General features: G+C 37.1%; 1 protein-coding gene across 5 annotated transcripts in view; it reads left to right on the plus strand.

The window, feature by feature from the left end:
• sema5ba (sema domain, seven thrombospondin repeats (type 1 and type 1-like), transmembrane domain (TM) and short cytoplasmic domain, (semaphorin) 5Ba) overlaps window positions 1-15853 on the plus strand; it is a 207036-nt gene that overhangs the window by 133152 nt on the left and 58031 nt on the right. For all 5 annotated transcript variants that reach the window (XM_079880361.1, XM_079880360.1, XM_079880364.1 and 2 more), the window contains 2 exons: window positions 10148-10247; window positions 10757-10802. In XM_079880361.1, coding sequence (XP_079736487.1) covers window positions 10148-10247; window positions 10757-10802 — 146 coding nt within the window. The remainder of the gene's footprint in view (window positions 1-10147; window positions 10248-10756; window positions 10803-15853) is intronic.

Raw genomic sequence — 15853 nt, forward strand, 5'->3', positions numbered from 1 at the left:
TCATTTGGATGGATTTTTTTGTGTGGGTGTATGTGTTTGTTTTTTCTTCTTCTTCATGACTATGCTTGCACAATCACACCTGCATGCCTAGTCTATCTACAAGGATATCAACATATCACTGCAAACACAAGCATGCTGAGTTGAGAAATGTTATGCTTCTGAAAGTCTGGAGACTTATTCAACAAACATCCGCTAAACGCATGCAATATTTCAGCAATAACCTGTGCTGTATTCAATCCAGTTTAACCAGCTTCAAAAATTGTTTTAATGAATTGTCATTATTTTCAGGATTGTGTATTCACTATTTTGTATAATTTTGAAATAAAACACTAAAAAATAATTACAAAAATTTATTTAGGCATCACAACATTGTGTTCAGAATGAAAAATAGATATTCTAAATAGATAAAGATGTCTAATAGTGTCATTAAATGTATGTTTTTTAAAGATTAACTTATAGTGAGCATTATATGATGACAAAGGTAAATGTAAAAATAAGTGAAATGAGCATACTGATTAAATATTGCCTGATAACCGATATAGTGCCAATTAATCTCAAATCAAAAAACCTGATCTCCTTTAAGAACTAAAACAGTACCAACGGACACAGTTTATTCTTAAGGGCTGTTCACACAAAAATAACTTTTTTGCATTCCACTGCCCTGCTGTTTCATTATTTTTGCTATGTAAAAATGCGCTAGACAAACGTCTTTGACCATTGTGCTTGAATCGCACATCTTTTACAGCATCTTGTGCATGACATGCTGGTGCTGCCCTTAAAATACGGCACTTTAAAAGGTTAAAAAGGTTAGACCTTGTTTTTTTTTTCTCCAATTCACAGCCCTGCATCTTGTATTTTTGAACACAAAACCATGCTCTCTTTCTGAATTCAGCCTATTGTTGTATAAAACCAACATCTATAGTTACCAGATTTGGATCTTGGTCATTTATTGGCCATGTAGACATTGACAACAGCACAATTTAATAGCTAATGTTGGGTATGGTGTGTCCTTGCTTATCCAATACCAAGAACATAATGCAAAGTCCCAACCTGTTAGGCTGGAATTACAGTAATCTGTCCCGAGAGAAGTGGTGCCACAGAGCCATTGTCTACCTTCCACTCACCCAGCCATTGTAATTGTCTTGAGATTGTTTGTCTCGTCTGTAGAAACCAATCTCTAATGGGTAATAGTGCTGTTGTTTAACCGCCGGCCCCATTTAAGGGGACCTTGAGAAGAAGAAAAAAGCAATGTTGTTCTTTAACTTCAGGCCCTTACTGCTGCCTCCCTCCACCTAATAGGTCCTTGATTTCAGAGGCACTGCTGCCTGAACTGTGTTCTGTCATGTTGTTGGCCCCACTGTTACAACGGACACGGAAAGTACAGGTTTTTGTCGGTGTTCACAAGTGAGCCTAACCTTGCGGTTCAGTTGGAGCGCAAGGTTTACGTTTGCTAACTGTAAATGAAATGTAACTTGGTTAGTGGTTTGAACTGATAGCAGTAGCCCTGATCTACTCGCCCTTTCCTATCCTTTGTATATGTTGACGTGTTACGCTTCAATGGATATTTGAAATTGCCAGCCCAGGTTTCTCTCATTGGCTTTGTGAAAGGTGCTCTTTCAGATGTTTGCCTGAGTTGAACCGGCCCTCGATTTACGGCCTCCTCCTCAGAGTGCCCTTACCCCCGTCTGTCCTCTCTTGTTGTGCCGTGGCATTTCTTGGGGCCCTCATTGTCTTCCTATTTTTATAATCGGAGTGCAGTCTGCGTAAGAGGATTTCGATTCCTGTGGCTCTCTCTGCTCATGCAGTGACAACAAGGGGATGCAACAGCAGGAAAATCACACGGCAGGCACAGGGAAGACAAAACACAAAACCAAAGCAAATTCGGACTGTGCTCAGATAAGCTCCAGCCTGCATCTTCTGATAAGATTCTCTGAGCTCAGATGAGAGATGGGCCAGTCTTTTGAGCGAAGAGATGCAAAGTATGGACTAGATGACTGTCTCTCTCACAGGACAGACTAGTGCTTACATGTTGTGCTTTGTGAACCCATCTCCTTTTCAGAAAGAGTTGGGCCTACAGCAGTCATGCTGATCCATATTCAATTTCTCATTATTGATTCGAGAGAGGACTGGTTCTCTTAGGGTATTTGATTACTTGTTTCTTTTGGAAAGTGTTCCTCATTGATGACTTTTTTTTTTAGCCTCACACTGCATAAAATATTCCCAAATCTACTCCCTAACCACATTTCGGATATTATAGTTTCATTGTTTTTGTATTTAGTATTTAGCTTAAAGCAATGAACTCAGCAAACATAGATGGAAATTATGCTTTATCTATTTATTTTTTTTACATCATGATTAAAAAGAAACATAATAGGGCAATGTTAAAAACCCATGATCTTGCTGTTTGTGGATTAGCATTAATGGTTTTTCATTTGCATAGTGTTGTAGTTTTGTGATCCTTGTTTGAATATTTTAATCATCTACATTTGTTTGTGCATAGATGCATGTCACTTCTGATTACTGAACTAAACTTTTTACTTAGAGGTGGAAAAGTGCATTTCGAATAGGCTATTTGTAAAAATGTTAATGTTTACAGCATTTTTGAACGTTATGCCATCATAAAGTCAGTTTTTTTCTTTTTCATTTCTTTAGTCATTGTTTATATGTGTATATATAGTTGTGTTTGTGACGATCATAGCGAATATTCATTGTTCTGTTTTGAATGTCGTACATTGTGTTTGTTTATCATAACTATCCAAGTATGCTTATTCTAAAAACCTGATTGTCAAAGAAAACCATGTTTACATGAGATTTGAAATGATCAGGGTTTTCCCATGTTTAATGGCATATACACTCCTTGAGTGGCATTCTAGTATTTTCTTAGAGCAAAATTGGAGAAATGGGCAAAAAATTCATGTAGATTTTACATGATACAATCATTCCGTTGTGTTGTTTTCGGATGAAGTTCAGAAACTGTTCAATGTGTTTCCATGACCATACACGTTGTCAGATTGTTAAGCATAATTGGTGTATGATTTTGCATGTGAACTCTGTGACTGCTGAAAGTTTGGTATAATTCTGTAGAATCTGAACTCCCATCATTCGTAGTTCTTCACATCCTCCCTTGTGTGTTCATTTATTAAATATTTTGGCAAATTTCATTATGCTTTCAGCTAGCAATAAAAGTACACGCAACCCTGTTTAATCCATATTTAAATTTTACATAATTGAATGTAGAATTTACATTTTACATTAAATAATGTAATTTTTTACATAAAAAAATGGTGGGCACCCCAGAAACAAGAAACAAGTAAACTAGTCTATCAGAAACAAGTCTGCAGTTTCCATCTGGGCCTGTAATTAGCTAGCGTTTGTGTGATTTGTAGCATAACAACAGCAGTCTTGCAATCAATACCTGCAGCAGCGCGGCCAAAATCACCACCTCTGTCTTCCTCTCTGCGTGGAGCATTAAGAACCAGTCAGTTGTAAATCTCTGAGAACAAAAAAACATAATGATTATGATTTATGTCCTCATGAGCGTCTTGGATGCAGACTGTTGAACCTGTTCTTGTCCCTCGGATTTGCTGGCTAACACATTAATCTCTTCCAATGCGTGTTTGGTGAGGAAAATGCAATAATCGTCCATCAACCCTTTTCTGGCCCGGCCCTCATATTTATCCCTTTTTATTGCATATGGATTGCTGGACGCCAGGCAGACTTGATGATGTGTCGAAGCTATCCGTGCATATAAAAACACCGTTTATATAAAACTCACCGAGGCTTAGAAGTCCATTAGAAAGGGAACTTTACGATCACAAGTTCTGTAAGCAAAATAAAAACAAACATTCAGATAACCTCAATGTGGTGGTGGACACACATTTTGTTTATTATCTTAAAAAATCACTAAGAATGGGAGTTAGAGCTGTTTATGTTATGATGGTTTTTCTGGATAAAGTATTTGAGCCCTGGAGGACATACAGCTGAACAGCTGAGTCTGTTTGTTTGCTTTTGCAAAGATCAGCTTTTTCATGCTGCGCCTGACGTTTAACTCTGGTGTGGTTTGGTCTAACTCAGGTGACTCCGAGGTTATCATGACAATCCCTCAACCTGCACAATCTATTCGGTTTGCAGTGCACCTGTTTTACGCTTTATGAAGCACTCACACTCATTTTATGCCCCGCAGGACCTGACTAAAACTGGAATAGATATTCATGGTGGTCCTAGCAAGTCTATTCTGGGGTTTTTTTTCTGGATTGTTGCTGGTCTAACTGGCAGACAATGCTGGTCATCTAGTTTTGTTTTTCATTTAAAGCTCATTGACGAAGGTTAGCTGGTGAATTGCACCATATGAATTGAGCGGTTTAGTCCAAATTTTCTGAAGAGACCCGATCGATATGAACAGATTGATTTTAGGCTTTTTAAACATAAATCATTTCACACATCAGTTGTGGTTAGCCCTTTCGCACGTAAGATCACACCGGTGTGATCAGTCTAGGCTGATCCCTGGAGCATATGATCACACCGGTGTGATTAGAACATCAGTGCATCACGTGATCAACTTCTAAATTCAAACGTGCTTTCGCGCATTGGCTGGCGCTGAGCCAGAGACAGGCGCTGCTCAGAGCTATTTTTTACAGTCTATGGCTCAGAGCTGTCATATATCACAACTTTTCAGTGTTTTCAACTACATAATGTTTATTTTAGGTTTCAGACATATAAATTCACATAAGTACTAAAAAAACAATACATTTAGAGTTTGTTAAATACACACAGATGTCTATGAAAGAGGCAATAATAATCCTTTCCTTTATAATTAGACACGTTTTATTCATATCAGATACACATTGTGTAAGGAACTTTAAAGTTTACTCTATTCTTCTCCCAGGTCACCAGCCACTTACTTTTATGTATTTCGGGAGAAGTGAATGAATTCACGTGTTGTAAATGGTGCGTTCAAGTCCTCCTGGGAAGTTCGTACGTACGAGGTGGGAAGTCGTGCTTATAACGGCATGTGCGTTCAAGTCACTTTCGTCGGAGCAAGATGGCGGAGTACTTTCTCTTAATTAATTACACAAAAATACAGTAAGATTCTTAAACTCTTGTTCTAGAAAATGAAGAACAAAGAAATGTGCATCAGGTGTACTTTGTATTCTTATGTTTTTAATTAATTTATGAAGCCACTGCCAGCTCATCGTTATATGTTGCATTGTTATATTATAATACTATCATATTCTGTGTTGGCGATTAGCTAACTGCTCTGTAAATAGAAAAGCCTGACAATATCACAGCTAAATACCTTTACGTATTGTGTATTCCGCCATGTTAATCACTGACACGCCCCCAACTCATACAGATCGGGGCTTAAAGAAAATCCCGAGCTCCCCACTGGTATTTACGACATTGTGGTGGCGTTCATGTGCGTTCAACTCGTAAATACGATCTATACGAGATGACTTGAACGCACCACTATTCTCTGAACTGCGTCTGCGGCACAAACTAAGATGGCGGCGCCCATCGCGCATACAGCTCAACAAACGCGATCGTTATAAAGGTGTTTAAACAATAAAACACTTCCACCTGCATATATTTGACAATCGGAATATCAGATATTTCATGCCATAGCTAACAAATTTGTGAATATTTTGAATAAAAAAGGAAAAATGACATACAAGCAGATCATCAATCATTCATTCAGCGCTGTTGTTGCTGCGGTGTGTCACGTGACAAGCAATGACGCGTCACCATGGAAACCATAAAGTGACACGTTCTAAATAACAGTCACCTTGGAAAATCTCACTGGGGGGGTCAGCCAGAATATTTTAAACTTACGTGTGAAACAGAAGCTCAAGCTTCTGTTTTTGTACGCTGATCAATGTTTATATGTGAATAAAAGCCTAAATTAAATCCGTTCATCATATAAAGCGATCGAGTCTCTTCAGAAAAATTGGGACTAAACCGCTAAATTCATTTAAGATCTCTTTATGAACTTTTTGAAGCGCCAAAGTGGTAGTTGCGTAACTTGCGTCGCTGTCAATGGAGGGACAGCAAGATCTCAGATTTAATCAAAAAGATCTTCACTTGTGTTCCGAAGATCAACGAAAGTCTTGCGGGTTTGGAACGACATGAGGGTGAGTAATTAATGACAGAATTTTCATTTTTGGGTGAACTATCCCTTTAAGTCATAACAGGGCTCCAGACTAACTTTTCCACTGGTTGCACTGGTGCTACCAACTTTCTCAGTTGGTCGCACCAGCACATGATTTGGTCGCACCAAATTGTTTTGTTTTTTTATAACATGGAATTAATCAATGCATGCTGATGAATAGTTGTCCTTATTTGCGAACCCTAGTTTTGCACTGATGTAAAAAGACTGACAGTGACACAAGACCTCATGTTGGCAAAATGTTTTAATCTTTTAAATGAAAACCATTCAAAATAACTATCAAAAAAACACCACGTATGTTTTTTAATGTTTCATTGTATTTTATTTAGTACTGTCAATCGATTAAAACAATTAACAAGCCTATTCGCGATTAATCACACTTAACATTAAAGGTTTTAATATATTTTTATATTGTAATAATTTCACATTTAATCTCCAAATTAATGTGAAACAACATAAAGTATATTTTAAATATTTGATCTATTAGGTAGGAAATATACATAAATTGAATAAAGTTACACCTCTCAGACTTAACTGTAATTTTCTCTGACTTTTTTCTTGGATTTGATTTTTTTACATTAATGTATCACAGAAGCGGGTTTATTAGGCTGCTGTCGCTTTAAGATCTGATGCACACAATGCGGATCTGGATCTGACAAGCATCCGATGTTGTCAACTCTTTGCGGTCATTTAACACTTTTTAACTAATGTAATACTGTGCTTACGAGGATACTCGACAAACTGAACATTTTGGCATACTTTTGTGTGTTTTTGTCCGTTCAAGAGTGAAAGAGAAGCGGCATTCTGAGCGCATGAGTCCTGTGTGTGTGTGTGTGTGTGTGTGTTGCGTGTATCACACAGAGAGGAGATATAAAGACAGCGCGCCGCCAGTACAGATTTAAATTCTTATTTTTTGCGTTTTATCACGCTTGAATTGTTTATTAGCACTTGAATGAATGATAGCGTGATAAAATACTATAGAGCAGCCAATGGATGAAAGAAAAAATCTGATGCTGCATTAATTGCGTTAAATATTTTTAACGCGTTTAACTGAAATTATTAATCGCATGCGTTAACGTGTTCATTTTGACAGCCCTGATTTTTGTATAATAAAACATAAACATAAAATGTATTTGTTATACTCCTTTGCTCACTTGGTTCCTCCCTGTCCGCACCTGTGCCCTCGTCATCAGTTGTGTCTGAGGCTGTATGCTGGCTCGTTACACAAAAATACAGTAAGATTCTTAAACTCTTGTTCTAGAAAATGAAGAACAAAGAAATGTGCATCAGGTGTACTTTGTATTCTTATGTTTTTAATTAATTTATGAAGCCACTGCCAGCTCATCGTTATATATGTTGCATTGTTATATTATAATACTATCATATTCTGTGTTGGCGATTAGCTAACTGCTCTGTAAATAGAAAAGCCTGACAATATCACAGCTAAATACCTTTACGTATTGTGTATTCCGCCATGTTAATCACTGACACGCCCCCAACTCATACAGATCGGGGCTTAAAGAAAATCCTAATTCGCGCGTTTCACCATCAGTGTGCAATGCGCGTGACATGTACGTTCTTTAATAAATAAACTGCAAGTGTCTTGCGGAAGAACATTGTAGCCGGAGCTACTTCTCTCCGTTAATGCCTATGGCGAGCCGCGAGTCACGCAGGCACTGGGCAACTCCGCAGCCGAGCCGACCCCGGGATAAAATAGTCAGAATATAAACACTTATTATAGGCGTACCGTAGTGATTCAGGATAAGTCAAAAACACGGTTTGGAAAATAGATTCATGATGTACTGATACAACGGCGTTCTGTTGCGCATGCGTGAATTTAACTGAGTTGTACATGACCATGCACTCGCACAAATGCGACCACATAAAATTTTAACTCGCACATTCTCAAAAAATGGTTGCATATGCGACCATTTTGGTCGCAGTCTGGAACCCTGCATAAGACTTCTCAGTTTTATGGACGTTGACATTTCTGATATTACTTTGGTCACTCTCGCTATGGTTAATGGTAAGAGAATATGAGCTTGACTCCCATTCATACAGACAGTATTCGAGACGCTACTGTAAGTTGCTGTGTGCTCATTTCGAGACTCACACCTGTTAGTAAATGCGGTTACCGATCCCCAAAATGTACACTGTGAACATAGCCAAAATGAGTACTATTTTCTTTATGCATAATGTTTTTGTTTTTTTTCACCTTTCATAAATGAAACAACCTACAAATGAACTTCAACCATTCAAATTATTTATTGAAAGCTTAACATTATATAAATTCTTATGGTGTAAAAAAGCCCTAACCTTCAAGTAAATAACTTGGGTCAGTGGTTTGCTGACATAAAAGGTTGGAAACCCCTGTATTATATTATAGACTGTGAGCTGTCTCACTCCTGACCTACAGTAACGGATCGATAAACTCCATAAGCTTCAAGCTTGTACTACAGTTATATATAAATATAAAATAGACCCTGTCTCGATCCTCTCAGTCATTAATCACTGTCTGTAAGACTGCTGTAACTGTTCTTGATGAATGATATCCAATAAAATGTTATATGATTCTCTCTGAACACGCTCTATTAGAGTGATCAAAGTTCATAACAACATTTTAACACGGGTGAGATGGATGCTTGTGGATGGGGTAGCTAGTACAGATTTATAGTATTTATAGTACAGTGTTTGTTGCCGTCATTGTTTTTCCTTAAATAATTCCTGAATAATATAGCCATAATGGTCCCAGTCATTCAGTTTGTTAATATATTAATTTAGTGGCATAGCAGAAGATTTGTCCATCTTTTCCTGTAAGTTCTATGCAAACACACTCTTACATTCATGTGATTCATGTTCCCATGTGAATCACTGATTGTTTTGAATGACCCCAGCATCTGGATGACTCCATCCCCTGTGATAGATTCGGACTGTGTGAAGTGGTATTTATGGATGTCTTGTTAATGGAAACCAGTTTCACCGCCACACTGACCAATAGTGTGAGAAAGTTGCAAAAATACGCTGGTGAAAAACAGCGTTTTTAGTCGAATTTAGTTTAGAATTTTATATAATTCGCACATACCATTGACATATACAATTAACAATTTACTTTTTTTTGTTTACTTTATGCATTCCCATATATTAAATGTTTATTGTTGTTTTCTTCCGGAAGTTTAATCTTGTGAAGTACATTGGATTTTGAGTTATTTTTGTAGACTAATTGGTCATGAATGGTAAGAGTTGTGCTTTTATCACTTCTGAGTGAAGTGATACTTGAGCCTGCAATGCAATATAAACCCTCAGAGTACAAACAACATTTGAAAACGAAATTATGTAATATTATGGAAGGATTTCTGTATTTTAGCTGGGCTTGTCATATCCAGAATACTGCTGAGAAATCCTATTCTGTATGAAAGGATAACAAATCTTTTGGTTCCTTTACAGTGAAATCCCATTTACTAAGCCACATTAAGGTTAACAATAGATCAAGTGGTTTTTATATTTACATAATGCTCTTTCTGTCTCATGTAATTCCACTTCAATAGACCCAGACTGTGCTGTAAGTGTCTGCCAGGGCAAATTGTTTCGATTTTCTGAAACTTTGTATCAAACAGCGCTTTTATGTTCGGAGATTTATTGGGTAAGCAGAGATTTGACTAAGTGTCATTTTGAATTAGGATCAGTATCCTTGAAGAGGCCCAGCTAGATTTGAGCAGAGCTCTCTGGTCCTCCTCACATGTTCTTGGGAACTACAAGAAACTACAAGCATTTTCCCGGATTAGTGACCTCCATTGCGTCACTCATTTAGCTTAATCCATCTTTTATGCTAAACCATGAGTTCTGAGGGAGGGAAATTTAATTTTGTATGCTCTGATATATCTGAACTTTAAAGGTTTGTCAAATGGCAATCACTTTATGAAATTTTTTAGGGGAATCAATTCTTATTGTATCACTAATATACCTGGATTTTCTTTTGTCTTTCAGCTCTAAGTCCTTTGATCTCCACTTTTTCCCATCCTGGTGTAAGGGACTACTCCCAACTGACCCTTGACCTCACCAGGAATGAACTTATAGTGGGAGCGAGGTAAAAACTTAGGTCACACTTTAGATTAGGTTACAGTTCTCACTTTAGATTAGGTTACAGTTCTCACTCTAAACTAACTATTATAAACTACAACTTTTGCTTCCATAAACTCCTAATTACTGCTTATTAATAGTTTGTAATGTAGTTGATAAGTTTAGGAATTGAGTAGTTATTAACTAACTATTTTCTTGTGCCTTTATAAGTACTAGCAAACAGCCAATATCCGTGTAATATATGTGTAAATATATACTTTTTTTAAAACATTTTATTTTGCTTGAATAATTTTAACTACACATTATCATTTGTGTTTCAAATTGTTATGCTGGTAATAGAAATAGGCTAGAAATGAAAGTTATTTTATTCAACAAGAAAAAATATTTAAAATTATATAAATTATTTTTAATTTCTCTCACCATATTTTCATTGAATGAAATGTGTAATTGGATCTATCCAGTGGATCGATTATATCAAACTAACCTTTTGCAATCTCTCTTTCATTTTGTCTGCAGAAACTACCTCTTCAGACTAAATCTAAGCAACATTTCACTAATACAGGTAAGATACAAACCTACAGTGTTTAATAACGCTCACTCTCTTCTACTAGATCATGATTCCTGCTTGATGTGGCCTTTGTAACTTTTTGGCTAGGGCTATCAAGCCTTTGGGTGTTAGAGAGTGCTGGCTTATGGTTATTGATTCTGAAATGAATGGGTCAGCTCCCAAAACCGCCTGGACAAACTTCAAAGAAAGTGGCATTGTCTGGCACAGAGAGCAAGGGGCAAATGGACCAAGAGTTTACTCTGGCTTGGTGCTAAAACCCCAAAAAGGTCAGCCAGAACTGTCTGAGGTCTAAATAAAGCAATGAAATGAGACTGTGGTGGCTTTCCCACCTGTTCCTGTGGTTGCATATATCTCTTTTATTCCCCAGTAATCTCTCTGCCATGTCTGGGAGATGCACCACACATTTATTGAATGCTCTCACTCGAAGACCACTGATGTTTCATGCATGAAGCAGCTTGTGGTTGAAAATACAATGTGAGTATCAGTCAGTTTCATTCTCTCTAACTTTAAATACCCAAATGCACATCTGTTTGCACAAACAGGGACTAAATAAGTCACTCCATTCACATATTCCCATGTCTGCGTCTAGTGTTTTGTTTCAATGGCGTTACTAAATTTGTAGCAGTTTTCTCCGCTGTCCCAGTGGAGAGGATTAGGTGCAATTTAATTTTCCTCCATCTCACCTTCGCCTGTGTATCTCTCCTGGGCGATCCCAAACTGTGAGTAAACAAGGCAGATCTTTCTTCATTTCGAGTAACTGGAGCATCACAAGTGGAGGCAGAGTCCAAATCGATGAGCAGCACCTTGCCAGCTTTTGAGAGTGTCTTTGCCTAAACAGCACACAGGGGGAGAATATTAAAATGGGCACATGCAAGAGGTTTAGGAATGAGACACTGCATACCAGAGTGAAGTTAAAGGAAATTCCATAAATGAAAGAAATCAGGTGGTGACAGAATTAATCTGACAACACAAAGCATGGATTTCTGAATTGAAACCAATTCGCAAAACACCGTAATTATAGAGTCAGTGTTACTAAAGTTAATCCATGAAATGAAAAATCAAATAAAATGACTAAGGTCACACTTTCATAGATATTGAGACTTATTTGAGTTCTTGGTCTCGATAGTAGTGATGAGAAACATTTTATTTTATGCTGCCATTCAAAAGCTTGGGGTCAGTAAGGTTTTTTGTTTTGTTTTGTTAAAAGAAATGAATACTTTTATTCAGCAATTAAATTAATAAAAGTGACAGTAAAGACATTGTTACAAAAATCTAATTATTATTTCAACTAAATACTGTTTTTTAAGTTTAAGAATCCTGAAAAAATGTACCAGTTTTTACAAAAATATTAAGGACAACTTTTTTCAACATTGAGTCTTAAGCAAAAGTCTTCATTTGCTCTTCCTTTAATATCATTGCTATCTTGCTAGAAGGAATTGAGATATTAAAGAGATATAATTTTTGTTTTAATTTAATTTATTATTATTATTATTATTATTATTATTATCTTATGGGCAAATTAAAGAAGCTACTACATATTTAGATCTTTTATAGACATTTGCTCTAATTTTAATTGAATAACAAAAGCTGCCGTAATTAGTATTTTGGGGACAATACCAGCAACTCTTGAGAAATGGAGAGATCGAAATAGTCAGATAAATGGAGCTGAAAAGATATTGCTCTTTATTTTGCCAATGCGTTTTGGCGCACAGGCCTTCATCAGGGCTAAACATTACAAGTGTACAAAAGCTCATTTAAATACAAACAAGGACAAAATTCAAACTTACGGATAACCAATGAAAAAGTCACAAGTATTTTTGGCAGATGCTTTGGTTACCATCCAGCGACCATGAACATTTTTGTTAGGGTGTCAGCACCTATATATCATATCTTGCAGCAAGAGATTCTATTATACGCTTTCATTTTATTCTTAGAATAAGCCATTGTCACTGAGCACACTGATGTCTCATTCATTCATTCCCATCACATTCACACATTCTTCATCTTTTCATTCTGCTTGCTGTACTTTTGTCCTTCTCCCCACACCATTAGAGCTATCCTGTATCTCTCTGCCAGGAGTGTAATGGGGCTGACAGGAAGCCAGATCATCTCAGAAATGTACGTCTTGGTGCCAAACATGCTGCCGTTGGCAGAAGAGAGCAACAGATCAGACGAGCCTTTTCAACTTTACCCAAGCTGGGATGGGGTGCAAAGAGCTGATTCTTACCCTTTGAGTTATTCACTGCACTGACCCATGGGTATGCACCTGCTGTCCTCATTTCCGTGAAGCTATGAATAAGGGAAATTTGCCATGTCCCGGTATAACACAAAAATTGGACACGCTTGAATAGAGTTCATTTCTTATTTGATTTTTAAATACTTTTAGTTTTGTAAAATGTATGCATGCATATGAAATTCTTTAAAACAATTTTTTTTATATTATATATATTAAGTGTAGCGTCAGTTCTGGCAGGTCACGTTAGTCAAGCTCTCATCAGCTGACTCTTAGCTGATACACGTCTACCTATTGGAATACGACGCCTATCACTGTATCCTTCAGTATTATCAGCAGCTATCGCGTTTCTCAGGAGCTAATTACCCTCCTCCATCCCCAGCTCCTCCTCTCGTCCAGTCAGGATTTGGCATTCTGATTCCCCTTGAATCACAATAAATTCTCGAATTATGTTGTACTTACAAATCTTGAATTAATGATATCTGCAATACATTCATGTTTGTTCTGGTCTGTTTCCCCTGAGGGGGGTTATCCATGCTAGGCTGCTCTTATCCATGCTAGGCTGGTTCTTGCCCAGAACAGAATCATACCGCCAATCCAAACTGTATTCTAATTGTCAATCGTATTTGACGATAGTGGTCCTGACAGAAATCCGTATTTCGTCATTGTTTTTTTGTTTTTGTTTTTTTTTCTTTTTTTTTCATTGTTAGAAATCATTACTATTGGTGACCCTTCACGCCTGTCTGTGGGTTTCGCAAATATTTAACCTATGAACAGCATTAAAAAGAGTTAAACTAAACCTCCTAAATCCATTGGATCCTCAAACTGTCGGTCAAACCTTATAACTCTACCCCGCCTCAATCCTGAATGAAGTGCTGCTCGCATTGTGGACCGCCTGTGCTGGAACTGGTTTGAATAAGTACAGTGTTTTCTTTACTCACTATATAAAAAGGCTAATGTTTTATGTCATTGAGGAGCAGAGAAGAGTATCTTAGTCTAGCTTTTGTCGTGGAGTCATAGCCAATACTGTCTTCAAAAGCCTGTGTGTAGGACTTCGTCTTTGAGATTTTGGCCAAATGGCAGAAGAAACTGAGCACCCTCATAGCTACAATAAACACTGTAACCTGTAAATTGATGAAAACGTAATGCAACTGCCTCAGTTGCAGCTGTTCTAATGATGATCAAAACCACGTCTGACATTCGCTGGTCAAAAACCTTGCAACTCCATTTGAGCTTGATTTTGGTAAAATTATATTAGTAATAATAATAATAATAATATAATGACACATGCAAGTGTCTGGCCTTATAAATCCACAATATCCACTTTGCCAACACAGTATTTAATTATTCAAAAAAAATAGTGTTTTTCCAATTTCCTGAAAAGTAGCGGCCTTGGACACACAAAGTTTCTGCCTATATGACTATATATTTATATATAGTTATATATATATATATATATATATATATATATATATATATATATATATATATATATATATTTATATTTATATATCCCTTTGGACCAGATAGTTAAGGAAAACTCTTTCCTTGGTTCTCATATCTCCATTTCAGTTCAAAAATCTAAAACCAAACTTTTGACTTGCAGTATATCTTCTCACTTTGAACTCCAGCGATTTGATTTACCTGGGTCTATGGTGATTTCATTCTTTTTTTATCATTATTTTCAACTACTGAATTATGAATCAACCCAGGGTGCATAGACACGATTGATAAATGAAAAGCATGCCATGTTTATATAACTACCACCATCATCAAAGCATTAGGCTTATTTTCCCCAAGATGCCAAACTTGTCTATCCTGAGAAAGTGTTTTTGACTAGATCAGTCCATGGTGTCTGTGCGCCCTGTGTTGCGGCTGCTCTTTCCCAAGATCTAAACAGATGCATGAGGCAGCAGGATCCCACTGCTTCCGCCTCATGGGGGACCAGCTGTCTCATGGGATCAGGAACATCTGATGATTTTGCCGTTACTATGTCGGCACAATGGGGGAGCTTAAGGTACCGTGATTGGGTCCCACCCACACACTGAGCTCTTTCTGTACCTCCTTGAGACTCCTTCATGCTGCAAGTAGGTTATATTACATGAGCAATAGAAAATAAATTCAAAACACAACTTCTGTCATCTTCTCTTTCCTTCTCGACTGATGATTCCGTCCCTTTGGTACACATTGAACCAATGAACCAAATTTGCACAGATCAGTTTACAATGTGAGATGAACTTAGTCTCTCAGAACTGTGGCTGTAGCATATAGCCAGTCAGAGCCTCCACATACATTATTGAATCTGTCATATCTTACTAATGCAATTGCTCTGGCAAAATTATCATAATGATTCATTCTCAAAGCCTATAGTATTCAATTTATGTGCTCATGGCTATTCTTTTACTTTATGGCTGTATCTAATGTGAAACTAGATGATCGTGCCCCATGCTGTTCCAAAAAAGCAAAAGTTTAGCCATCATCTAAATGCTTTTTTGTGAAATGAACTGGAATAATTTCTCCATTCACAAAAACACAGACGCAGTCGGACAGATGTATTAGGGTATGAGTTTTCCAGGATCTACGCTACCAGACAGAAGTTCATACACACTTGACTGAGTTTCTAATGATCTTTGATCTGGGGGCCTATGCTTACATCCCTGAAATGTTTTGTAGACAAATATAAATTGTGCCTACATACACATCAACTATTATAATACATTTATTTTATTTTATTGAAGAATTTGGCACTCTTTACAGTAGATTAGGGTCCAGTTCTCACTATAGAGGGTATGCCGTGGAAATACATGCAGCA

Source organism: Squalius cephalus (genome assembly GCF_949319135.1).
Source record: "Squalius cephalus genome assembly, chromosome: 9".
Taxonomy (NCBI): Eukaryota; Metazoa; Chordata; class Actinopteri; order Cypriniformes; family Leuciscidae; genus Squalius; species Squalius cephalus.